The sequence below is a fragment of the Aethina tumida genome, chromosome 1 (assembly GCF_024364675.1).
Source record: "Aethina tumida isolate Nest 87 chromosome 1, icAetTumi1.1, whole genome shotgun sequence".
NCBI classification, from domain to species: Eukaryota; Metazoa; Arthropoda; class Insecta; order Coleoptera; family Nitidulidae; genus Aethina; species Aethina tumida.
The window spans coordinates 78,215,907-78,241,288 of NC_065435.1; the positions used below are offsets into that span (position 1 = coordinate 78,215,907).

A 25,382-nucleotide genomic window follows, 5' to 3' on the forward strand; every position below is an offset into this window, starting at 1 on the left:
TAAGCTTTATATACAACGTTTTATTTATTATGTAATAAAAAAGTTGTCGGTTAAGCGAAAAATATTAATTTTTTATTTATGAATTAGCGTTAAATTGGAATAGGAAATGTACAAGTTATTTAATATGTAAATGTAACTAAAACTAGTTTTCCTTAATGTTTTCTTTTTTGCATTATAGAGATAAAATCGCAAGTAATTAAAAGCTGTGATTAAAATTTAAACTAGTCATCAATAAAAATATTTATTTGACTGAAATGGAAACTGAGTTGCCTAACTACATGTTTTAAATAAAGAAACAAAAACACTGATATGTGAATAAAATTCGTGAGAATTATATTAAACAACGATACATTAGCATTTTGATGTGTCAAAAAACATGTCGACTTAAATTATTGATGTTTCGATCGCAGACACTCCCACCCGGGTCCCGAACCCGAACGTCCCGTTAATTCCCAATTAGCCAGTCGCCATAGTTTCGTACAGATGTCGCGTGCCGCGCCAAAACTCCATCCCGTCGAAGAGGGTGTAGAAAAATAGACCTAAACAATAATCTCGTTCGACTGTTTCGTAAAAACCACCCCGTAAAACTGAAAGTAACGCTATTATTGCGGTTGTGATTTGTGACGAGATGCGCTGTTTTAGGTGAGACCCGTAAGTGGGGTAAGAAGTATGCTTGTTATTGGTGCAGTGGTAAATGTAAGACTTTAATTTTAGAATTTGTTGTTGTTGAATTGTTTGTGAATGGCGTAGGAAATGTAAGGTTTTCAGTGAAATATTACCGATTATTAACCTGGAACGAAAACAGGGTTGCATAGGTTATCTATTGTTTGGGGGTTACCATCCCCCTTTGTCACTTTGTTTTTGGGTCAATCACCACTAATTGTGTCTCATACTTTGAACAACAACCAAACATAACAACTCCTGTGCAAACATTATCCGATCGTCAATTAAAATATGATTTAAGGCTAATCGTGTTTATTTAACTTGCGATTAGTGGTTACAAAGGGACGAAATAGGACAAAGAATGATCGTCCCGTGTGTTGCTAAAGCAACCACGTGTTGGTACATAAAGGAGTGCTAGATTCGATGCACAAATAGTATTTTTAGATTGACGACCGCCGCAAATTAAAATAGAATTCACTCCGATTAAATTTAATTTAACGAAAAAAACTAATAGAGAACACTTTTAACAATTTTACAACATTATTTATTTGTTTTAAAATACCATACATAGATAATAAAAGTACGCAAATAATGCGAATAGTTTTTACGTGGTAATTTATATTTACTTAATCTTAATGTGACAACAGGAAATAAAATTAAATTAAAATATTTTAATTAAATATATTCTTTAAAATTAATGAATTGACTAAAAAAGTAATAAAGAGAGACGCGAAGCCTAAAAAAAGGATTATGGTAGGGAAATATGTGGCACGCACATGTCGGATGCGTTTCACATGTTCGCCTAATAAAAAATAAATTGGACGGTGCACTTGTAGAGGAATGTCGAATGTAAACCGATGTAAATGATGTAATTCAGTTCGAAAATACAGAACGCATTTATAGTGGAATTTTAAAATTAGATCGATCTTGATTCGTTGCAGAGGTGGAATTTATTACTCATCGTGTATTTCATTTTTATTGTGTAAATATTGTAGTGTACATGTGTAATGAATATAAATCACTAGTTGGATTTAATTTTAGCACGATCGATTATCTTGTACAATAATTCGGACATTATCCAATTAATTTATGAAGGTTAAAGTGAAAGTAATAGGTTTTTATTAGATGATTGCTTTTAAATTCATTAATTTGGTACAGTCGAATTATCCAGGAATTTCAATACGTTAGTGTTAACTTGTAACTGAAATAAAGTTTTAATATGGTATGTATTTGTAGATTAGAGGAACACCTCATTTTTTTCAACATTAAATAAAAAAGGAAATAATAAAAATGATAGTAAATAGTGTTTAAAGTAATACATTTTTTATTTATAGACAATGACGGAGCCGTCGCGCTCCCCCCGACCCTTAAGCTCGGGCGGCCTCGACTGAGGACATGAACAACCGCCCCAATTCGGGGGGCGGCGCCCGACACCGGCGCAGTGACTCTGGCCAGAGCGTTGGCTCGTCCGATCATCCGGAACGGAAGTCGCACGGCCACCATAGATCGAAATCTGGGGTTGTGCACCATGATCACTCTAGTCAAGAACGTATGTTTCATCCACCTTTCTAACAATTAGCACACTAAATTTGATGGTTTCAGTGCCGAATAGGATAGAATTCAGATCGACGCACGGTTTACAAGACGGTGGGCAGCATTACGCGCGACCCACTTCGTTGTACCCGCTGAAAAATGCTGAGGGGGTGATTGTCGGCTGTCCGGAGGCGTTGCAACCCGAACGCGAGCCACTGAGGTTCGATGTGGCACTGGTTGGGGCGCCACCTGAGGTCGAACAGCTCGTCAACAACGTGAAGCAGGTCGCCGAGCAGTTCTTGTACCATTGGAAGACCTTCCCTATAAGTACAAAGGGAAAAAATCCAAAATATTGTTTACTAACTACCATGTTTTTAGTACTTCCCAGTGCTGTCTCGCACTGCGACTCATTCCCGACCTCTCAGGTCTCTTCTGACGGTTCTTTGGGGCGCTGCAAGACCAAGTACCACCTCAGGGATTTGTTCATAGCACCCTCGTTCGATGAATTGGATGCAGTCGCGGTGGACGGCAAAGGGGAGCCACGGAAGCTGACGGGGAAGCAACTCGAATACATCAGAGAGCGAGGGTAAGTCTAATCATATCCAACAGTAGTTTAACCGAATTAGTTTTCAGACCAATAATAAAAGAGATTAGTTTTTCATCCTTGTGTGACCTTCCTTAATCTTAATATTTACCCAATTAACACTCAATTTTTTTGCTGATGATTTGACTTGTTATGTTATTGTATAATTAAAACTTGGAATCTGTCAAATTATCAGCAAATTGTTTTTCACGGACGACTTTTTGTTTTCAACCGTATTTTGCACCCTTATAATCTGTAATGGTTTAATTTCTGTAAAGCTTGCACAAGGATAAATTTGGAAAGCCAAAACGCTTGAATCACCAACAACTCGAATGTATTAGACGACAGGGGTATGTTTTCATTGTATATGACACTATTTTTCTAAAACAAAAAGTAATTATCATAAATTACTGTTAACTGTTAAATAAATGTCCTCTACTCTCTCTAATTCTCTTGCAAGTTATCATCAATATTATTAGCTTTAAGTTTGTTTATTGATGTTTTCTGTGCTGTGGTAAAATTGTGAAAACTTTCTTTTATCTTCTTTATTTTTATTTTAAATTAGTTACAAGTTTTGTATTCCCAGAAACTCTGCAACGCAAAACAACATTTTTGTTTTCAATTTTTTTTTCCTCGTTTATTTAGTTTTCTGTGCATTGGCTTGTTTGCAGTAAAGCAGAGCGGCAAAAAAACTGACACGTAGACGTTGTAATGTTTATGTGGAAGGGACTGTGCAAGTTTTACCCTGTATCTGTTTGACAAAACCGTTTAATATTACTTTGATTTTACAGTGAGTTTGAGGTGGAGTCGTTGAATTTCCCGGGACAGCAGCACAGATGGAGGCTGTCACAATTGTTGCAGAAAGGCACGGAAAAGTCGAGGAACTCGCTACTCAACGATCTGGCGTTAGCTCTTCGCTTTGTTTTCGTGACCGCGAAGAATCGGATTTTCTCTCATTTTTTTAGCGTTTCTCAAGCAGCTAAAGCCCTCCTAACAGGTTTTTTGAGGATCTTAGACATCGTTATCGGCATTCCCAGTTTGCAGGCGCACAATTTGGATGCTAAACTAAGGGAGGAACGAAGTAAATATTTGGTAGCTGAACTGGTTTGCAGGGTAACACAATTATATTAAATCAATCTCATATAACTAAATTTATAAATGTTTTACAGCCTGAAAATGAAGATTCATTAGAACTCCTATGTTCTTACATAAGAAAACAACTACGACGGGCAGCTACGGAAAAGTTTGAGGTCACGAAAGAATGTTCGCAGCCACCTGTGGCCGTACCGTACAGATTTCTCACACCTTCAGGTTACGAATTGGATCTTAGATTGTGGGACAGAGGTTTGATGAGGAAAGCGTTGCCGGTTCTGGTGGCAATTTTGGAGAGAGAAACTAGAGGTTGGTTCCTGCACTTCCGAGAAAGACTGATAGCCGAGTTAAGAGCACAAAAGATGCCAGATGAAGACATTGAAAGAGAAGTGAATGATGCAGTCATGAAGGAGTATTTGCAAAGAGTGTACAATAGCATACTGTCTCATCCCGATATTTTAGCCTTAGGCGACGGAATTGCTCAACTTTTAGTACAGCAAGCACAAAGTGTAGTTCTTATGCATAGGGCTGTTGAAAATGTACAACATAGACAACAGAAAACCCAAGACGAGTTTAAAACAAAGTTGTGCCACTACCATCCAGTTTTGTCTAGGATTAGGCCGTGGTTGAGGTCTAGATTAAGGACGGCAGAACACAAATTCGGTTTGGATAATCAATGGAGTGCTCATGAAGAAGCTTTAGCCTTATGTAGTGCACAGAAGCTCAATCAAACTGTTTATTTTCTCAACCGAGATTTAGCCTTCATGAGAGAAGTAAAAATTTTTGATAATCACTTGTACTTTTAATAACGTGTAATTTTTTACAGAGAGAGCCTGCATTATTAAGGGAATTGAGGAAGGTAAAGACTCCAACTAGGAGTTTTTTGTGGCCGACGCAAATATGGCACCCGACCAACTGGATAATTCATAGAAATTTCCAAGGGCAGTCGGAGGTTGTACCCACCGTTCTTAGCAAACAAGCCACCAGTATTACAACACCTAGATCTGACCCTAGTCAACCTGTATGTTTATACGTTATCTATATATCAAAAGCTTATTAACGCATAGAAATTCATTTAGGTGTTTCTTGTGGAGAAGGAAATAGTGCGAACAACAACGACGAGGTGGCCGTTGTGGCGTGTTTTCAACTACTTTCACCGCACTTGGTGCTGGACATGGAATGCCATGTTCTTCTTCGGTGTCGTCCTACCGTGGTGTAGTCCAGTGGGTTTGCGCGCCCTCTGCTGCATGGAACCGTTCATGCCAGACCTGGAACTGTCTCAAGTCAACGGCACTTTGTTCCCGAGAAAGAGCAGCGTTACCCCTACATTGGCCAGCAGGTTGATCAGTCTTTGGCGGCATATATCCAAGTCCAGGACGCATTTCGAAACGAAACCCGATACCGGTTTTATCGGGAAAGGTTTCACCCGGCATTTAAACAGGATTTGGAACTATTTTTTAAAAGGATTGTTTGGTACTGTTGTTTTGGTTATAATATTTCCGGTGATTTGCGTTGCGACTATCCTGTTTTCCATTTTCATCGCCATCACTTCGGTAGTTTGGATGCCGGTGTTGACAATGACGGTGCAAATTACCAACGCTTTAATTTACGACCTGGACAGTCCAGAGCAGAAAAGAAACAGGTTTTTTGTACTATTTGAAGCTCTGATTTGGAATATAGGTGTACAAGGATGTTTACAACCTATGATTGCTTTGCTTGTTGCCGCCTTCGTTTGTCCACTCATTTCACTCATTATTCTCGCAGGTAAAAATGAAATAACGTATTTTAACAATTTATCATCAATTATTTTTCAGGAGGATTCGTTCGATATTGGTTACGTCTTTTGTGGGACACAACAACTTTCCATCTCATCATTAAAAAACGCGGTAGAGTTCCAGCAAGCGACAGTTTTGTAGTGAAACGAATAGCTGGTCCGGGATTGGCGTCAGACTACTACTTCCAGATCAGTCCAGAACAAGCTCTTGCTGCGTTTGAAGCAAAAATGGAGCTGGATGAGTTGGCAGCTTATCAAACTATCGTTGAAGCTACAATTAATCAACCCCAACGAGATTTCAGTCAGTTTGTTGAGGCTTGTTTTGGCAGTTTTTCAGCACAGTTGTCCAAGAATGGTCCTTATTTGAAACTAGAGAAAGAGGCACAGGATTTGATGACTGTTTTGCATGAAAAATTAGAGAGAAGGAGGAGAGATTTGCAAACTGGTTTAAGTGTTACTGTTAAGAGCAAGATCAAATTGTCCACACCGGAATTGAAGATTGCCATACAACAAGGGGCGTTGATGTTGGAGAGGTTTTACCCTACAAGAATTCTCCAGAAATTAGGTACAAAAAAAACATTACACACAAGAAACATTACTTTATTTCATAATTATAGGTTGTACAGAAGAGCAGTTTTGGGACAGTCGTGCTTTAAGTCCGGGCGATTGGGCCGGACTGGCAGGTCTCTTGTACTCGGAACTTTTCAGTCTGGATATCCTGACGCCGTTGGATCACGCAGACACCAGTTTCAAACTAGACGCCCACCCTCAGGCGGATCTGTCACGTTACACGGAGATGGTGCAATGCGCCCAGTTGGGGGCTGGAGGTCCAGATTTATTGGGCAACGTGTACACACCTCGAGGCAATATCCAGGTGCATTCGCCGTATCTGGAGGTGTCTGCGTTCAATCCCCGATCAAAGCTGTCTGCAACAGGAAAAAAGACGGAGAAAAAAGCGTAAGTTAGTTGTAGTTGGTTGTTGGAAGTGGCTAGTGAATGTTGTTATAGTGATTCGTCCAGTGCAATGGTTAATAACATGAAGTCGACGAGGATGACGCTTTGGATGCCATGGAAGAAGCAGAGCAGACCGTACTCCCCTGATAAAATGGTCATTCCTTTGCCGGTTCCACATCCGGCCCATATTGCCGTGACCGTCTTCAATAGAGATTCAGACGATCCCATTCCCTTAGAATCTGAAACTTGTCAGAATATCTTAAGAGGGATTGAAGAGAGTCATTCTTCCCCAGATGAAAATGGTACGAAAAAACTACATTGAATGCAAATTATTATTCTCTTTTATTTGTAGGAATTGGTCGTTTTCGAGGAGGCGCCGATTCGTTCGAAACGGCCAGTTCCAATTCGGATACATTGGACAGTCCAAACATAGGTCCAGAAGACCACGAACAACCTCCAACTTCCACCAGAAACTCGAACGAAGGAGTTTATCAGTGGACGTTGAGCAATTGGGGTCAGAGGAAGCGCAACAACTCGGGTAGTGTTCGAGTCGATTTGGCGAGTCCGGAGGATGTTACTCTCGACAGCGACAGTACTAGGGTTGTTTTTAGTACATATGGTACTACCGTTTGATGTGATGCGGTTGTTTCTGATATTTTTTAACGGTGGCTGTAAATGTGCATTTATTTTATTCCGAGCAGCTTTGAATTATTGTCTAGTCTTTATTGAATCCACAAATCTTTGTTACATGTTAGAGATTAACCACAATTACTAACATTAACAATTTAAACGCTTTAATTTAGCCGCTTTATCGGTATTAAACTCCATGACTTTATTATTTATACGAATTTTTTAATACTTTTTTATATAATTACAGAGTACAATTGAATCCCACCCATCTAATAGGTTTCCGGTCCCATTGGACGGGCCATAAGTTCCTGACTGTCCTAAAATATGCACCTCAGTACAACTCTGATCTAAAATTGAAATTATTTACAGATGATCTCCCAATAAATTTGGAATATGGAACGGTTGGGTCCGTCCAGAATTGTTTGGTTTGGGCTTAAGTGTATATTTAGACATAGGAGCATACAATTAAAAAGAATTAATGATTATATAGAATTTGCACTTAGGGTGTTTTAGAAATTTTATTTTGAAAATTGTATGAATTATATAAACCAAAAGAAAAATGTCCAACGCACTTTTGAATTAGACTTAGCCGAGTTTTTATAGCCTCGAACAAATAAAAGTACATGATTTAATAATAAACTGATCGACAAATAGCAATAAATTTGTGTAACTTTATTTGTTGCTGTAGGAAAATAGCGATTGTCCATATTTTGAAACTATACAAGAAAAAATTATAAAACTAGCTTATGAAGTCAAAAAATTGAAAACGAATTTTTCAAATAGGGTTAACAAATTAACTGAATTTACATGAACAAATTTTATTATTTATGATATTATTTTAATTATATTTGTCCATATTAGTCTATTATATCTGTGTATGTTGTGAATAATTTATATTTAAAAATACATTCTTTTATTGGGTGTATTTTTAAAAATAGATCTCTGAATATTTTTATTTTTTGTACATATATATTAGATAAATGCATCTAATTGCTTATTTTATTTTGTATATTAATTCTTGTACTGCTGTGAAATTTTCGCTTAAATTCTGTTTATTCATTTCTAAATATGAAGCATTTAAGACTGATTTGGTGTATTTTTTATAAATAATTTCCTATTGTTATTGAAAAATATAAACGGTATAAATAAGACACGGGTTATCAAAATCTATAAATATTTTTAAACAACAAACTTCTTATTTTAGAAATTTCACGATAATGAAGACTGCATATAACTTTCAGAAATTGATAGAATCAGATCTAAAAACATAACATTGTTTCTTTACTCGTGTAAATTAAGTTGTGACGTGAAGAAAAAGAGCGATTTATTAACAGAACTATTCAGTTCAATAGATCTGGTCTTATTAAGTGCTTTTCATTATTTCAAGAGTAATCCTGGAGTACTAACATGTTTGTATATTTACATGTTCTTCAGTTATTCCGAGATTTTTTTCCCGGCTCCCTCAAGAAACAGCCAGCGGAACAGGAGTAGAATACTTTGAGAATATGAGAAATAATATCAAAAGCAACTCCGTCACCAAAATTTAAAGATCACTAAGTAAGTTAAATCAAATTTTGAGAAAACTGACTGCAAGAATTTTTTCTAATTGCTTCCCGAAAACAAATAAACCGATTATTAATATCCTATATGTTTGGAAAGCTAAAGACTTAATTTTTACGATGCACGTTACGAAGAAAGAAATTGGAAAGAAAATATGACTTATTATTATGGAATAAAAAAATTATAAAGCATTTTTCTTAGTTAGAACTCATGCTTTGAAAATACAGTATTTGCATACCTTATAAGTAACTCCTTTTTTTAATATTTTAGCTACGGAAACGGATTGACATTCACTATATATTTCCGACGGAATTTGTCTCCTTTTTTCTCTGGTACAGACAGCAGAAGTAATTCAATTTACTGCTAATGCTCCTTTGAATCAACTACATTAGACTAGAGTAAATACCAGATTTGTACCAGTCGATTACAGGAAAACTAGAATTGTGACCTCGCCAAGGATACTAGCTGCTTAAATACAAAAACATCTCAGAAATAGAAAAAATGTAAAAAAGGAATATGAGTGTAATCCATACCATACACATAACTATGGAAAAAATTATAAATTTAGTCAAAGATTATTAAGATTTAATGTTTGCTTTATCTTTTTTGATTACTTTTATATATATGTGATTAGTCCCAGAATAGAACTTAAGATCTTTACTTAATTGAAGCATTTTACTTTATATAAATTTGTGATTAGTTCCAATATATCAGAAATTTGGCAAGTATCCAAATCTCTGCAACGCAACTAATACCTTTTTTCCATGTTTTTGTACACATACATATTTTGTATTTATAAATAAAATTTTTAGTTAATTTCAGCCAGAGAATAAAAATTCAAAAATGTATGAGAAGCAGTATAATTAATATATTTCCAATAAATTATTGTATTTATTGTACATTCATGTCTATGGATATGCAAATGTTACAGTTAGAAAATTTATTACTCATAATCACTGAACTGTCACAGTTGTGAAGTCACATAATTATTTAAAATGTCCATCTCTCTTTCCTCTACAATTAAACATTGTAATTATGCTGAGAAGCAAATAAATCATCTTAATTAATTTCGAAATATCAAGCATTTAAGGTTAATCTGGAGTATTTCAGTTTTTTATAAATTTTCCCAGTGAAACTGAAATAATAATAATATAATTAAAGTATGAAGGGAATGAAACAGAAGTTAAAATCTTTAAATTTTATTTTATTGAGTCAAATAATATAAAAGCAATAATAGGTACAGAATTTGGTTTTAAAATCTAAAATCCAACGACACCTAATAATACTTCACACTATTCGCATTTTAAAAATATGTTTTATTTATTTTTACACACTTACGTTTATCCACACAAATATTGCCGAAAAATGCTACTCCCTAGTTTTTAATTTTCATTTTAGAAATCCCGTTCACAAATTTGTACTGCTGTCACTGTTTGCTTTATTATTAGTTTTTGGTGTATGGAATTTTTGCATTGTCTTCTCAAAAATTCCATACTAAACTCATGGTTAACGTCGTTAAATATAAACTTTGTACTGCTAAAACGTCACTTTAAAACTTTTGCCAATTTTCAATATAAAAATAAACATCGCAAATACAAATAAAAAAATAATAAAATTTGATATTCTAATTTAATTATAGATTTTAAATTACACAAATATTACATGTATAGTATAAATTAAAATTTTTGTAAACAACTATTAAAAATACAACAAATTCTAATGTACGCAATGGACAAATAGATATTATTTAAAGACAATTTTTTTGTTTCAAATATATTCTAAATATATATTTTATATAAGTCAAAAAAACCGATCAGCGCAGACTTTAGGTTTGATTATACATTTATTGCAATATATTTAATATTTACAGTACGTATTAAGGGTGCACCACCCAATAAATCACTTAGCATACCATAAAAATAGGAAAATAATCTCTATATATCTGTTGATTCATGCACTTATAGAATTATGATATAGTAAGTTGATTTCCGTCATATGTTTATTATGTAAAAGCCAGTTTCTTTGACCTATGTAAAGTTTCTAAAGATTCTAAGTGTGTATAATAACTATAGGCCCACTACTTATAATTTATTATTTTATTAAAACTACCTAGCTAAATATAAGTATATTATGTTATCAAGTTGTAAATTCCTTGGTTTGTGGCATTTTATATTCTCGAAAACCATATGCTCAAATCGGGGCGCAAAAATTGACATATCATACTCTTTTATTTCATGTATCACTTATATAATATCAAAATACTCTTCAACACTCACAAGATTATTCAAATCTTCGATGTTATATCCTATCTTAAAAACTACCGACTTAAATTAACACAGACACATTCAACAAAAGAGCTGGAGGATTAAAACTTATTGCTACTTTTGATAATTCCACGCAGTCAAAATATGGAGCAAATGGTTTTAGAGAGGCTAATTGAAAAAGGTATATTATATATTATCGGGAATCAGCAATTAAAAAAGTCTAATATAAATAAATACAATCGTATCAGTCATTTTTTTATTGTAAAAACAATTTGAACTGCATTTTATGCTGCACTCCACTCAATCACTTTCGCTCAATATATTTTGGTTGACTTGTCAGTAGTTTTTTATTCAATCCAATTCATTAAATTCTAAGAAAATAATTACAATTTATACAAGTCGGGAGAAATAAAGCAACGCATCACATTTGGAGGTCGGTAAAATAATTTTTTTTTTTCAATTTGAAGTATAAAAATATATATGATAATCTAAATAAATAAATATATTGATATGTTCTACATGGTGCAGCAAAATTTTAATAAAAACTAATAAATTTGAAAATCCTACCTAACTAAACGAATTTCATTTGACACGTCCAATCCACCGCGAACTGAGCCCCTCGTTCGATAACGACGAAGCACAACAAAATTTTGCGGGTTAAATCCAAAAATAATAAAAATAATAATAAAAAATACTATCAGTCAATCACAGATCTCTTCGCCGCTCCATCGAACAACCACGTCATTGAGTAAACATAAAATTTTCGGCGTCCAGGTCGTGGATCGGACAGAAAAAATTAATTAGAAAAAAATGCGCGTCTCTCCCCCAAAACCGTCCGGCCACCAAAATTAAAATGTATGTGATGTGGCAGCAGGGCGGTGAGGGAGGAGAACCGCTGGTCTAACTTACGCGTAAATCAATTGGAAAATAACCTATAGTGAAAAAATCCATTTAATAATTTGTTAATTTGCAACCAACCCGCCCAAGTTGTCGCCGTCAGTTCCGGTTTAGTGTTTTGGCACTGTTTAACGTTTGAAGATAAAATCAATTGAAAGTAAATACAATAACATGGCGAGACGGCGCTACCGAACGACTTTTGGAATGTGTATGTGTGCGATTGGATTTAAGGGGAATGTTTTTCTTTAGGGCGAATCAAACACTGATTGTATAAAAGCACTTGAATGTAAAACATTCCTTAAAAAAATAGTAAAAAATAAAGTTATTCGGTTGCGCTGTCACCTCTTAATTTTCCTTTTGCGTACTCACAGAACCGAGCGAAGGGAACCGGGGCGTTTCGTTTGCAATCCCTAAGCATCTCTCCTTCACATGGTGCTCAAATTGACCGGCGTCTGGCAGTACGGACACTCGGTCTGAGTGGCGGCGCAACTGTCGCACAGCACGAAATGGTTGCAATTGAGAGTGACCGTTCTGTTGCGTTCTTCGCATACCATGCATTTAGAGGCCGTCTCCCTGTACAATACCTTGTCGATCTCCTCGAGATCCTGTCTGAGTTGCGTCTGCAGGCTCTTGAGCACGCCCAGCGACAACTTGGGCAATTCGGACAGTTTGTGCAAGCTGCGGATATACGGGCCGCCCTGTAAATTTTCCAGCTCTTGTTTCACGTTGTTCAATTGCGTGAGGGTCTCGTTAAGTTTGCTCTCGGTCTGTTGCATCTTGCGATTAGCCTCTTCGGCCTCGCGTTGCCATGCGTCACACGCGTTCCTCACCTGCACCAGTCTATCCTCGTACGAATTTATTTGTAACCTAAAATGTTTTATCAAGTTCAATACAATAATATAGTTACTTCCAAGAAGACTCAACTGACAAAAATATATTATGTTTTAAATCTCAGTCGTGAAAGGAGAAATTTAACATCAAATTTCAAATTCAATAAACATTTTGAATTTCAACATGTATAATCCCGCTGTTTTCTAGGTGAATGGTGCAAATGAAAAAAATTTGCTTTTCACATTCATAGCATCGAAATTATTATTTAATTATCATTTATCAGTTTCGAAGTAAAATTTACGAATCTCGATAAAGTTAAAATGACTGAAAGTTAAAGTAGATTTAAATATAATGTTTCTACTTTATATCACGCAATATATTTGAATGGCTGAACTAATTAAAATTGCATGTATTTTGAACTTTTATCAGTTCCAACTCAGATATTTTTCATTCATGAAATTAGTAAAGAAGGGAAAATATATAAGAGCACTTTTAACAACTGGCCGCCTTTTATTTCTGCAATTTTAATTGTATATCCTGTTCACCATTTAGTTTTTTAATTTTTACCTAGTACTGTTGAGTTCTTCTCTTAATCTTTGAGCTTCCATGCCGCTATTAACACTGGGCGACATGCTAAAATTATTGTGGTTTCTAGAGCTGGGTGATATACTTTGTGCCTGAAAATCGAAGAAGTTGGGATAGTTGTTGATCTTCGAAGCACTGGAACTCAACTGAATCTGCGAGTGATTTAAGAAATCGATGTCGGATTGAGGAAACCTACTGCAACAATTAAAACCTCTTCAGTGACAAAGATTATCACTTTTATTACCATTTTACCTGGTTGCATTGAGGAACGGTTGTAGGGGACTGTTACTGGTGGGGCTAAAGCCGCTCACCAATCCCGAACGGGCGTTGGGAATGTTGACGGGCGCTGAACTGCCCAGGAGACCGGCAGACGAGGCCAGACCGACGGATATCGAATTCGAAACGCCAGGCGATTCGGAATCTCTATCCAATGCACTCGATAATCCCAAGGAGTCCTCCAGTATTAGATCATCTAATGCATTACCTAGAACTATTACGTTAATACTGAAATTTAACAAAAAAATAAGAGTTTGATTACCTACTACACTTTCCACTGTGTCATTGCCTGTAAAATATGACGCGCCTAAATTACTATACGTATAATAGAGAGATTGTTTTCTCTGTTCCCTTTCTATCGGATCTGCGAAAACATTAAAGAATTATCTAAGGAATGAAACGAATTAAATTTATCTACCTAACGTTGGATCCTTGTCAATTGCTAACAATTTATTAGTTAATTCTAAACCTATTGTGGGATGTCTTTGGAAGGCCGGCTTGTGGGCAAGTTGCGAACCCGGCGCTTTATTATGAGAACTATTTGAACCTAACGAGGATGTTGAAGCAGATTCGCTCACTTCGCTACTGCCATTCTAAAAGAAGAAAAATTCTTGTTTATAATGAATGTCTCATACGAAAATATAAAAGGAATGTGGACAGGCCATTAAAAAGAGCAATAAACACTTACTTCGTCGGGGTAAAATATCGTGAAACTTACAGAACTATCACTACTCTTTTCTTTGTTCTTGTCCGACGGAAGAGCGTTGGATAATATCTCAACTAAATTTGTGCCGCAGTCTCCTGTGTCCCTTTGTACACCCATTTCCTCTGCAATTTAAATAAATATATAACAAATACAAGAAAATGTTTAAGGAGAAACATACGTTCCACGTGAGCAAATGCACAGAAAACACCCCGAGGGCAATAACCAGACTGTTGTACGTCGTTGCACTTGGTGCTTTTGTATATTTCGGGATGGAACTGTTGCTCAGTCCTGGTGTGACAATACGAACACATATCGCCGCCGTCACAGTTGCCCGGCTCGCCCCATTCCTCGCCGTGTTTCACGTTCGGACAAGGTGTTGATCTGTATTTAAATTTCCGAGGACTTCTTCTCTTGTCTTTGCTGTTGTGGTACTGAGGACAGGCGTAGCCCTGTCTGCACAAACGTGGCGGTCTTTTGCACGGTTCCGTTTTGTAATTGGCCAGGACAAAGTTCGTGTCTACAACACCCAAGAACCCTTCAATCATTCACGACCAGTTCATCGTTAATTCTATTGAAACACCTACCTTGCCATTTCGGATCTTCGTTCATCAAATTCCGTTCTTTGTCCAGAGCGTTCGGTCCGTTGGCGGAGCCGCTGCCTTCAGCTTCGGACGCCTCGAGCGCCTGTATTTCCTTAATGTCGTAGACGGGCGGCCTGTGATCGTGACTGCCGTGAGCGAATGCGCAGTGCAATCCATTCTTTACGCAGTAGCCGCGTGAATCGGTATCGTGTACACACATGCAGGTCTTGTAATATCTCAGGTGATACCGGCGCTCAGTGTCGCCCGCAGTTCTGTGCAAGTATGGGCAGCTAAAAACAATAAATAAATTATATGATGAATGAACAAATTTATTATTTGATATTATTTACACTCATCACAAAGTTCAGTTTTATCACATATTTGCTGTAATATACAGTCGAACTTCCATAACAAGAAGCAAATTAGTTCAGTATTTTTAGTATGATACTCATTTGATTTTTTATTTAATGCTATTTTACTTACTAAAATTGGTGTAGTAGTTACAAAGTTACGAGCAAAATAAAAAAAAAAACTATTTACGTTTATTATTAAAAAGTTTGATATTTCTACAAAAAATATGTATTCACAAAAAACATAAAATAGTTTTAATATCTAGTTTACTTATTAATTATAACAGTTATTAAGGGACGACATTTTATGTCCCTGCTGTATATTTATTAATTCATACTTTTAAATAGTTATTATATAATTGGGTAATTTTATGTATGTATACATAACTATATGTCCACTACTTATAATTTATTATTTTATTAAAATTGCGTAACCAGATATTAGCCTTTTGGCATTATATAATTTCAGAAAGCATTTCCTTGAACCCAGGAACAAAATTAACATATCACAGTCTTTTATCTCATATATCTTTTATATATAAAATCAAAATACGTTTCAACGCTTCCAAAATTATTCGTTACTCGGTCTATCTTAAATTAACACCGACACACACAATGCAAAATGACGAAAAAAAATGTTAGTACATTATAAAGGCAATTGTCAAAAGTAACACTGATTCTGGCAATGTGGAAATATAAGAGTATAAAGTCATAAAATTTACTTCATTAATATAGGACATGATATATAATAATATTATCCGGTGTTGTTGTTTTACAAAAAGTAAAAGCAATACCTTATCTGTCTAAATTCCTGGTTATTTTAATTTTAAAAACAAGTTTCGGAAATCTTTCCGATAACACTGTCTAACAATACGTGAATCACAGATTTACTTTCATTGTATTTAATACGACTTAAAATTTTCGTGACTTATTTATATTTGTTTTCAATAATAATATTACATATCATATACAGACAAATATGAAACAATAATGAATTATGAAACAGTTATAAGTAGAATAAGTACAGTATATATATTTAACCGTAATGTCTAAGGATAATTTAGTTTTTGGTTTAAAAATTTTGGGAATGTGATCAAGGGTCAATTATTTGCTATGTATATAATAATACGACTATAATATCATTATTTTAAGCAATTTACAGCCGGCTGTAAATTTTATACTTTTGTTTATTTTCATTAAAATGAACTCGAACATTATTTCGTTAATATATTTTTTTAATTATCCCTAGAAAAAAACATAGTTTACCTTTATTTTATTCGTGCAAGTCAGTATAGAGCTAATTAACTATGGAGCGAAGATATTTAACAAGAGAAGAAATGATAAGGCCAGTGCTTTTTTGAGGCATGAATCAGTGGAAATGAGCACTACTCAAAACGTGATTTCACCACTCTATTCACAATATAGAGAAGGATATGTGAGGGACAAGCGCCGGGATTGCCTGTACACGACCGTTTTCTGCAACTTAATGCACGAAGACGTCCTACTATGACGGCACCAGAACCACAAATCATGCTCCAGTAAGTACATAATGTTGCAGTTTCGGCTGAAACTGTGCCTCGCCACTTATATGAAAACAATCTTCGTAGTGTCGACCTTTGAGTGTTCAACCGTTCTCGTGGGAAAATCTTTTGTGGGCACAGAAACGTTCTTTGTGGGAAAATGAAAATTAGGCAACAGTACTTTTCAGTGATGAATCTCGGTTTGGAATTTATCCTGATTCTAGAAGAGTGCAAGTGGACTCTTCGTTATGGTTTTAGGACGAATCAATCGGAGAAAGAACCGACCTCATTTTGCCCAATTGTCGTTCCATATGCAGCAGTGATTAGGCCAAATTTTGTTTACATGCATGATAATGACAGATCTCACACTTCAAGGATTGCAGTGGAATTTTTAGAAAACAACAATACTGGTGTGTCACGATGAACTCCATCGAGCACTTGTGGGACATGCTTCAAAGAAAGGTTCTTTGTATGGAGAGGCTAAGAGACAACAAAATAATTCTTTTTTCAGCGCTTCACGATGCTTGGAATGAGATTCCCTAACAGGACATCGATAATCTAATTCTGAGCATGCCCAGACGATGCAGAAAAGTTGTCACGAATCGAAGGGGTCATACAAATTATTAAACTATTGTTTAATTAAGTTTTACAATCTAGAAATCTAGTTTTCATACATTAGCACATATTTTTAAAACATTAATTTTGTGTATTCATATTCAAACTGAATTAAAACCGAAGTTTATAATAAAATTACTGTATATATTTAAATTATGCCTAGACATGCTTATATTATTTTACGAAAGGTTCCTATATGACGTACAATAATTTATTTGCGCCATTTTTGGAACTTGTATAATTGAAAATTTTAATAATGTTATAAAAACGCCAAATTCGATCTTATGAACTAATAAATTTTGTCACATACTGTAATTTTCATTGTGAGTGTATGAATAATTAATTAATAAAAAATCGCAATAAATCAATATTATTTTTCTATTTCCTTTAAGAATTATCCATAATTTGAAATATAAAACTATTCTAAGATTGCAGATTATTTACTAAAGTTTTAAGTTTTTTTGCATAAACAGAAAAACAAGTATTAAAATATGTAAAATCTCTACTCTGTGTTGTTAACGAATTTGTATAAATTTGTACAAGTAAAACATATTAATGTTTATGTTGTTTGTATCGTAAGATAAATAAAACTCGTTAAGTTATTAAAATTTCTATAAAAATAAGAACGTTCTGCAAAAGACCATATTAGATAATTTTCTTTAGCAGAAGATAAGTTTTAAATTTTTATATATGATACAAACAGCAACGAAAGTACAAAATACAAACGCATTCTATTAACGTTTATTGTCTGAATGCATTTTTTGAAACTAAAATATATTGACATATATTAAAACGTTTATAATAATATTCTGCGAAAGGCCATATTAAATAACTACATTTCTTAAGCAGAACTTTGTTTTTTATTTTATTGTATTTTCCTGTCAGCAAATGAATTATTTATTATTAAATCGCAATTTATCAATTTAATTTTAAAGACTGGTAAACTGAACGATAATACTATTGCAAAATTGTATGTTATTGTAATTACATTTTATGTTGGCTGCAGATTTGTGCAAATATAGGTAAGTAAAACAATAAAAAAAATGTTAAAAATTTTATAAAAATAAGAACGTTCTGCAAAAGGCCATATTACACGATTTTCTTTTACAGAACTCTTCTATATTTTGTTGGTTAGTAAGAGATTATTATAATTATGGTAAAAAACACTTGAGAACATTTATTACAATCAGCATACTATACATTCAATACATATGATAAATAGATTAATTTGAGATGAAGAAACCTAAACCTAAACATACTTTCGAAACGACCCATCGATTATGTCACGAGTTTTCACTTTCAATTCCACCATAACAAAGGCAAGACCATCGATTATCCAATTGGACTCCTTTGTTTACCGCGATCGAAAGCCGAAAACGGAGACGATGCCATAATGGCATCGAATGGCATCGAATGGCATCGAATGGCATCGCGTCGTAAAACAATCGTGTTTTTGTTATTATTTTGTCGTAGGTCACGCACCGTGCGATCGACCGCCTGTTTTGACGCCATCGCCGTTGTTGTTGTTTTGGCCCCCGAAAAGTTGGGTTAGCGAAATGTCACACTAATCTGGCACCAAATGCGGATTCTAAATCTAGCCAGCGAACAACCTGTTTGATCCGTTTATGTAAACGTATCCGTAGAATGCGTGACAGACTGATTCGGACGGAATCGCTTTATGAAAAAATGACGGACGGGGAAATTCATTGTGTACTTACTCGTCTCCATCGGGACAGATGCCAGTTGTCTCATCGTATTTTGTACAGTAGTTGTCCGCGCTATAATTAAAGGTACCGTCGCGTCTTCGGACGGGTCTACGTCGCCTCTGGTTCATGAAATGCCAGTGGAAACAGGTGAACGGACGATGCTGCGTGCATTTGTGCTGTAAGAAGAGCGGGCATTGCTCGACGCGGAACTCCTTCAGATATCTGGAAAGCAACGCACAATTTTAACTTTACACTGTTGCACAATCGGGCCCAGACCCATTATGAATCGAATTGGATGCACGACGCGAATCTAATATCCACTTACGAGTAATGATTTGGCTTTTCCGTCTGAGCTGTCAACAAAGGTTTGGACTCTGACGGCATTTTGTGGTCACTGTTGCGCATCGGTCGCGCGCAGGGCACGCTCCACAACAACCAATCGTCTGTTTTTGTTCACAACACGTGACCGCACGTTTTCAAGAAAATTCGTATTTTCAAGGACATTTCTGTTTTGGTGAAATCCTGATGCACCTGCATTTCATCCGCAAACTACCAAAACTCACCCGACACATACATCACTCGACCCAAACATCAATTTAAATCATTCCGTCAACCTAATTTCGTAATTAGTGACAAGGTGTCAATTTATTTGTTGGAATTTTGATAAAGATCAGTGACGATAACGCAACGAACGGAGATAACGCAATGAAAAAATAGCGATCGTAAACAAACGGTTGCGCCGTGGAGTTAATACTGATTTGGATTGGTGCCAGCTGTTATGCGTGTATCGCGCATTTGCCGGACGATTATCGCAATTCGCTGATACGCAATTTGGTTCGAGTGTTGTAGTATTTTAAATCGCGCGCCTTATATACAGCTTCAATTAATAAACATTGCAAATACTAAAAAAATTATTAATATACTTACTTACTTCGGATTTCCTCCTTTGCATATAACAATAGTTTTTAAATATAAAATAATTTATTTTATTGGTGGTTTATTTAAATGAAAAGCAACGTGGTTCTTTTATTCCTTTTTATTCAATTGTCTGTATTCAGAACGTACAAAATTTATTGGCGTAATTGAGGTAAGTTAAGACAAAGTAACGTTTTTCGATTATTTTAAATTATCGGGAATAGTCGAGATGTTGGAATAATCGAAACAATTGATTGATGTGTCCGGGGGTTGCACAATACGAATGTATAAGTGAGACATAGAATAACGTTGGATTGTATATTGAATAGTTAGTATACATATGTATACTACCATATTGTAGGTCTGACTAGTTCGGGAGTATGCAGTAGCTATACAGCATCTGTGATACATCTGTACACAGCACTAGGCAAAAGTAATAATCTCGAAAATATACAATAACAAGCTAAGAAATAAAGTGAGTTCAAAAGAAAAAATGGTCTCATTGTCTATGGACTAGCATAAAACCAAGTAGTACTAATAGATTTCGCTGTAGAAATTATAAATTCGCTGCTTTACGTTAATTTAAACATATCGAAATTTAACAACGTATAAAAAGACAAGATGCACCTCTTCATAAACCATAGTTAGACTTCGGTAAAGCTTCCAGAAAAATATAATACTATGATATATAATCAAAGGTACAGAAGAACAAACGTTTAATCTACAAATGTATTAATAATAAGATAAGGAGTAGACTTTTATAACGTTAGACACCCACATAAAATATTTTAGAAATGTCTTATTTTATCTGAGAGTAAGAGACGTCTCCAAGATATGATACGGAATGTGACAATTTTCAGATATACCTGAAATATTCACTGTTATATGGCAAGTTTCATCTATCACTCGAATAACAAAAAATCATCTAAAAAATGGGAAGAAGATTACCAAGATTCGATACAAGACCGATACGAACTGATAACCGAAATTATTAATTTTTTCATCTTACGAATTATTAAGTCATATTGGAATCATGTTCATCCTGTTACCACCACTCTGTTTTAAGTAAAATACAGTATGGTAATACAGTAAAAAGATTTTTCCAAACATATGGAACATGTTCTCAAAATAATCAAATCTTAAATGCTCCTCTAATTGGTAAATTATAAAGAACAATTAATTTTTTTATAAAAAAGCGTCCATAAAAGACGAGTTCAGATCCCCCTCTGTTTATAGGACGTCTATATCAAGAAGTAGAGACATCTCTTTTGCTTAACGCTCTTTTCGTCCATATGTTAATAGTAACTTTGATGATGCAAAATAACTGGAAAAACGTTTTATTTATGAGCTAATTGATAACAGTTGTGCAGTAAAACTGAAAGGGTACTTGGTGGCAGGCTCCCTAGTAGCAATTTTAGAAGCTTAAAACTTTGCACGTTTTTTTCAGATATTTTAAATATATGGTCGATACTTCCACTATTTGGCCATTCGCTATAATAATTTGAAGATATTTCAAATGAATGCAAGCAAGATAACACATTATAGTTTATAGGCATAAAATAGAAGATTTGGGATTATATAAAATTTCCGAATATGCTATTATTTATAAAAATGTTTTGATAATAAAAATGAATGAGTTGTAGTCTATCTGAAAAATGATATTTGACTTCAAAATTTTGTATAATTTGATCAATACCACATCATCATTATAGAACAAGTGTGAAAATAGTTGTTGAATGAAATTGTAAATTGCTCATCATGCAGAAATTTTGAACATTTTCATTGAGATAATAAAAGTAAATATAGAAAACTGTACTAATTATATAAAAAGTAAAAATAAAAGAAAGAAATGAATAATTAACAGTTTAGTAAATGAATGCAACTCAAACAAGAATATAAAGATTTGGAAAAAGTAGTGAAAAAAAGAAAATTCTAAAATGATTATAAAAGTTAGATTAAATAAAACATTCGAAACAACTCTGGTTGTTTCACATTTTTTGAATTGTAGGACATAGTTAACTCTAAAAAAAATAAAATTTGACAAACCACATTGATGGAAAACACCATGAACGTCGAGTGTTAATATAGAAAATGAATTTAATGAAATACTTATACGAGGAGAGAGAAAATATGACAAAAAATATTAAAATCAATGTATAATTACAAAGTTTTAACAAATTTATTATATAAACCCCGCCAATTTATTAGTTATATCAATTAGTAAGTTATTAGGAATCAAAAAATATTATATAGATTATTTGACCATCATAATTTTGATTTTATAATTTATATATTAAGATGTTACTGAAACTGAAATAAAATTTAGATCCGGCAGCGTTGCATCCAACGCGGTTCTTCATTGGCATGAATAATAAAATTAACTAATTTCTAATTCTTCTATTTTTCCAATGTAAAACTACATTCTGATAGTGTCGCGCCATTGACAGGTTTTTGGACACAAAACATCTCGTGCCAAGCAACCTTATTTGTTGCATTCACTTGGGCACTTGGACGCTGTCGATCCGAAAAATGTCCCCAATCTAATCCTGATTTTTTTCAGTTCTTCTTCTTTCTAAATAAAATACTGAGTATATCCTAAAATTTCAAAAGTATTTGAAATTCCACATTATTATATTAAATTACTTTACGTAAATTTATATTATTGCTTAAATTTTAAATAATTGGTAATTTTGTCATTTAAATTTAAAAAGTTGGCAGCGTCAAACAAAAAGATTTTTACGATACGACATAGTATGTTGGTCTTGCTTAAACTTATCGCATAACGCGTTTTCTATCCCTCTTGTCTGTCAAACCAGGGTTATTTGACAACATGGCGCTCCGCCCATTTCATTCTTACTCATTGGAAAATAGATTGTTTGTTTCTCTTGCGCATGTCAGAGCGAGGTATACTTCGCGACACATTCGAAGTTCGTTCTTTCTGTGAACAGATATCGTGGAGGCGAGTTCGGTAAGTTTTTCTGTTTTGATTTTGAGTTTAAAGTGTCTTCAAGTGAAAATATTATTTTTTTATTATACTATAAGTAGTTTCAAGTATGTTGAGAGAATATAAATCTAAATTTGAATGATGATGGTTGTGATAATAGTAGATAAAAATTTATGCCTCGTACTTTGGGCAAGGTGCTTTGCACAAACCTGCAAAGTCTCCTAATCATACGAGGCAATATAGTAACCTTGTTTAATCCCAGAAAGTAACTATTGCTTTACTGATTCATGGCAGGGTAACAGTTTCACCGCCTAATAACTGAAAAATTTCCACGTGTTATGAGATTTTAATAAGGTTATCCAATTTTTAGGTTAACTCGTCAAAATGGTGAACGGTAGGATACCAAATGTATGTTCCAAAACATACGTGACACCCAGACGTCCGTATGAAAAGGCCCGTTTGGACCAGGAATTGAAAATTATCGGAAATTATGGTCTCCGTAATAAGCGTGAGGTATGGAGAGTCAAGTATACACTCGCTAAAATCCGTAAGGCTGCCCGTGAACTGCTTACCTTGGAAGAGAAAGATCCTAAGAGGTTGTTTGAAGGTAATTTTTTTTTTTTCATATAAGTATCCCCGACGCCACGCTACGTTCGTCCCAAATGACGAATGAGAGTGCCAGTAATTAATTGTAGGGGTATATAAGTTTCCCGCTAGGAAACAGATGAATTTCAGACTATGAATTTGTCTGTGCCGAAAGTTGTGGATACAAATTAAATTAACACATCTCAAAATGTCTAGACATTATCATACATTTGTTTCAGGTAATGCACTTTTGCGTCGTCTGGTCCGTATTGGAGTGTTGGATGAAAATAGGATGAAGCTTGATTATGTTTTGGGTTTGAAAATCGATGATTTCTTGGAGAGACGTCTGCAAACTCAGGTGTTCAAGTTGGGTTTGGCCAAATCCATCCATCATGCTAGAGTCTTGATTAGACAGAGACACATCCGGTAAATTCGATTTTTGTTTGGTTTTTGAAAATTCATAAAGGCCACTTGACTAAACTAGTCTACGCCTTGAAATACGCACGGAAGTTATTTCATACAGGCCACTTAGTTGAACAACTAACGCCTTGAAATTATGCTTGAAATGTGCAATTTGAAGGTAACTTTTGGGTTATTTATAACTGGTGTTCCGAGTCTAGAGTCACTGGATAAATAAATCAGTATTTAATCTGGTGCTAAAGAAACTCGAAGAGGAAAGATACCAGCTCTTATGCCCCGATTGGATTAGAACATAATCTTGTTGGGTACCTGTGAGGCGACAATTCAATATATAATCTTTTTGTTTCTTTGGTTATTTTTATTTTTTTAATTGTCTTAAACTAATGTTTTGTTTTCTGTTTTTGTAGTGTTCGCAAACAGGTCGTCAATATTCCTTCGTTCGTCGTGCGTTTGGATTCCCAGAAGCACATTGACTTCTCCCTTAAATCGCCATTCGGTGGTGGACGTCCAGGCCGTGTAAAGAGGAAGAACCTGCGCAAGGGAACTGGCGGCGGTGCCGTAGAGGAAGAGGAGGATTAAACCAAGAAAGTTTTATATAAATGACAAATAAATCTTGTTATTTATAAAATTTGTGTTTTATTTATTTTATTTTAAATGATTTCCCCGATGCCACGCTACCTTCGTCCAAAAATGACGATTGAGAGTGCCAGAAATTTTTTGGGGTATATTATGTTCCCGCTAGGAAACAGGTGAATTTCAGACCATGAATTTGCCTGTGCCGAAAGTTGTGGAAACATGTTTTTTACATTTGTAGATAAAATTAGTTGATAAATAAAGAAATTTTAAATGTTAATAAGTATTTAATTTGAAATATTATTAGTTGATATTCGTCATGATAAATCATCGCAAGATACTTTGAATTAAATTATTTATCTAAACTGTACTGCCGTAAGCATCAATTTTTTAAAAATAATCAAATTCTATAAGCTACATGTTCTTGTCAAGTAATCATGAGCAACATCAGAATTGTCTTACCATTTGGAGTGGTTAGTTTCTATATTATTTTACTTAGCAATCGAAGAATTCAAGATTCAATGAAAATTGAGCGTACACTTATACCAGCTTTAACATGATTCAATTTATTAAAATAAAAAATTCGTTTCCTGTAAAATTTTATATTTGTTGCTTGTCTAAGAAACATATTCGGCTTAATTGAAGATTAATGTGTTAGCTACCCCTGGTAAAAAGATAAATTTCATGCGATGAAAAGCGTGAAGTAATGATAATAGTAAATTTTTCTGATTGAAGAGGTTCGTAAATATTAGTGAACTTACCATAAAAATGAAATTGTTAAATTTTAATTTATTTAGAACTCACATATGTGGCATTTATGGTAAA

The 25,382-nt window shown here is 34.5% G+C and overlaps 3 protein-coding genes across 7 annotated transcripts; 2 read left to right on the forward strand and 1 right to left on the reverse strand.

The window, feature by feature from the left end:
- Positions 1 to 402: 402 nt before the first annotated feature.
- Positions 403 to 8,316, forward strand: LOC109609412 (uncharacterized). 2 transcript variants are annotated; one of them, XM_020026077.2, is made up of 13 exons: positions 403 to 642; positions 1,998 to 2,212; positions 2,266 to 2,523; positions 2,575 to 2,782; positions 3,058 to 3,129; positions 3,571 to 3,892; positions 3,949 to 4,644; positions 4,698 to 4,892; positions 4,951 to 5,635; positions 5,686 to 6,210; positions 6,263 to 6,602; positions 6,654 to 6,901; positions 6,952 to 8,316. In XM_020026077.2, exons 2-13 carry the CDS (start codon positions 2,059 to 2,061, stop codon positions 7,230 to 7,232), a joined length of 3,984 nt encoding a protein of 1,327 aa, XP_019881636.2. In that variant the 5' UTR covers positions 403 to 642; positions 1,998 to 2,058; the 3' UTR covers positions 7,233 to 8,316. The 2 variants fall into 2 exon arrangements, with proteins under 2 accessions (XP_019881636.2, XP_049817861.1); XM_049961904.1 differs by lacking the exon at positions 3,058 to 3,129 and having other exon boundaries at positions 405 to 642.
- Positions 8,317 to 9,972: 1,656 nt separating this feature from the next.
- Positions 9,973 to 19,960, reverse strand: LOC109609387 (putative E3 ubiquitin-protein ligase UNKL). Of its 4 annotated transcripts, none has more exons than XM_049961906.1 (10): positions 19,446 to 19,960; positions 19,133 to 19,342; positions 14,933 to 15,219; positions 14,527 to 14,883; positions 14,331 to 14,470; positions 14,061 to 14,235; positions 13,905 to 14,006; positions 13,619 to 13,850; positions 13,349 to 13,558; positions 9,973 to 12,817 (listed from the first exon to the last, which is right to left on the reverse strand). In XM_049961906.1, the coding sequence occupies exons 1-10, from the start codon at positions 19,523 to 19,525 to the stop codon at positions 12,376 to 12,378; spliced, it is 2,235 nt and encodes a 744-aa protein (XP_049817863.1). In that variant the 5' UTR covers positions 19,526 to 19,960; the 3' UTR covers positions 9,973 to 12,375. The 4 variants fall into 4 exon arrangements, with proteins under 4 accessions (XP_049817863.1, XP_049817864.1, XP_049817862.1 ...); XM_049961907.1 differs by having other exon boundaries at positions 14,361 to 14,470; positions 19,446 to 19,957; XM_049961905.1 differs by having other exon boundaries at positions 13,349 to 13,561; positions 19,446 to 19,955.
- Positions 19,961 to 22,850: 2,890 nt separating this feature from the next.
- On the forward strand, positions 22,851 to 24,612 carry LOC109608286 (40S ribosomal protein S9). Its single transcript, XM_020024711.2, has 4 exons — positions 22,851 to 23,003; positions 23,350 to 23,586; positions 23,804 to 23,990; positions 24,392 to 24,612. The coding sequence occupies exons 2-4, from the start codon at positions 23,364 to 23,366 to the stop codon at positions 24,561 to 24,563; spliced, it is 582 nt and encodes a 193-aa protein (XP_019880270.1). The 5' UTR covers positions 22,851 to 23,003; positions 23,350 to 23,363; the 3' UTR covers positions 24,564 to 24,612.
- The last annotated feature ends 770 nt before the right edge of the window (positions 24,613 to 25,382 follow it).

Bases quoted from the DNA above. Each gene is read 5' to 3' on its own strand.
- LOC109609412 (XM_020026077.2), top strand. From the start codon at position 2,059: ATGAACAACCGCCCCAATTCGGGGGGCGGCGCCCGACACCGGCGCAGT. The intron at 2,783-3,057 runs GTAAGTCTAATC...ATTTCTGTAAAG, and splicing joins GAATACATCAGAGAGCGAGG to CTTGCACAAGGATAAATTTG. The intron at 6,211-6,262 runs GTACAAAAAAAA...TCATAATTATAG, and splicing joins AAGAATTCTCCAGAAATTAG to GTTGTACAGAAGAGCAGTTT.
- LOC109608286 (XM_020024711.2), top strand. From the start codon at position 23,364: ATGGTGAACGGTAGGATACCAAATGTATGTTCCAAAACATACGTGACA. The intron at 23,587-23,803 runs GTAATTTTTTTT...CATTTGTTTCAG, and splicing joins TCCTAAGAGGTTGTTTGAAG to GTAATGCACTTTTGCGTCGT. The intron at 23,991-24,391 runs GTAAATTCGATT...CTGTTTTTGTAG, and splicing joins ATTAGACAGAGACACATCCG to TGTTCGCAAACAGGTCGTCA.
- LOC109609387 (XM_049961905.1), bottom strand. From the start codon at position 19,525: ATGCGCAACAGTGACCACAAAATGCCGTCAGAGTCCAAACCTTTGTTG. The intron at 14,007-14,060 runs GTAGATAAATTT...ATGTTTTCGCAG, and splicing joins TGACAAGGATCCAACGTTAG to ATCCGATAGAAAGGGAACAG. The intron at 13,851-13,904 runs GTAATCAAACTC...TAATAGTTCTAG, and splicing joins CACAGTGGAAAGTGTAGTAG to GTAATGCATTAGATGATCTA.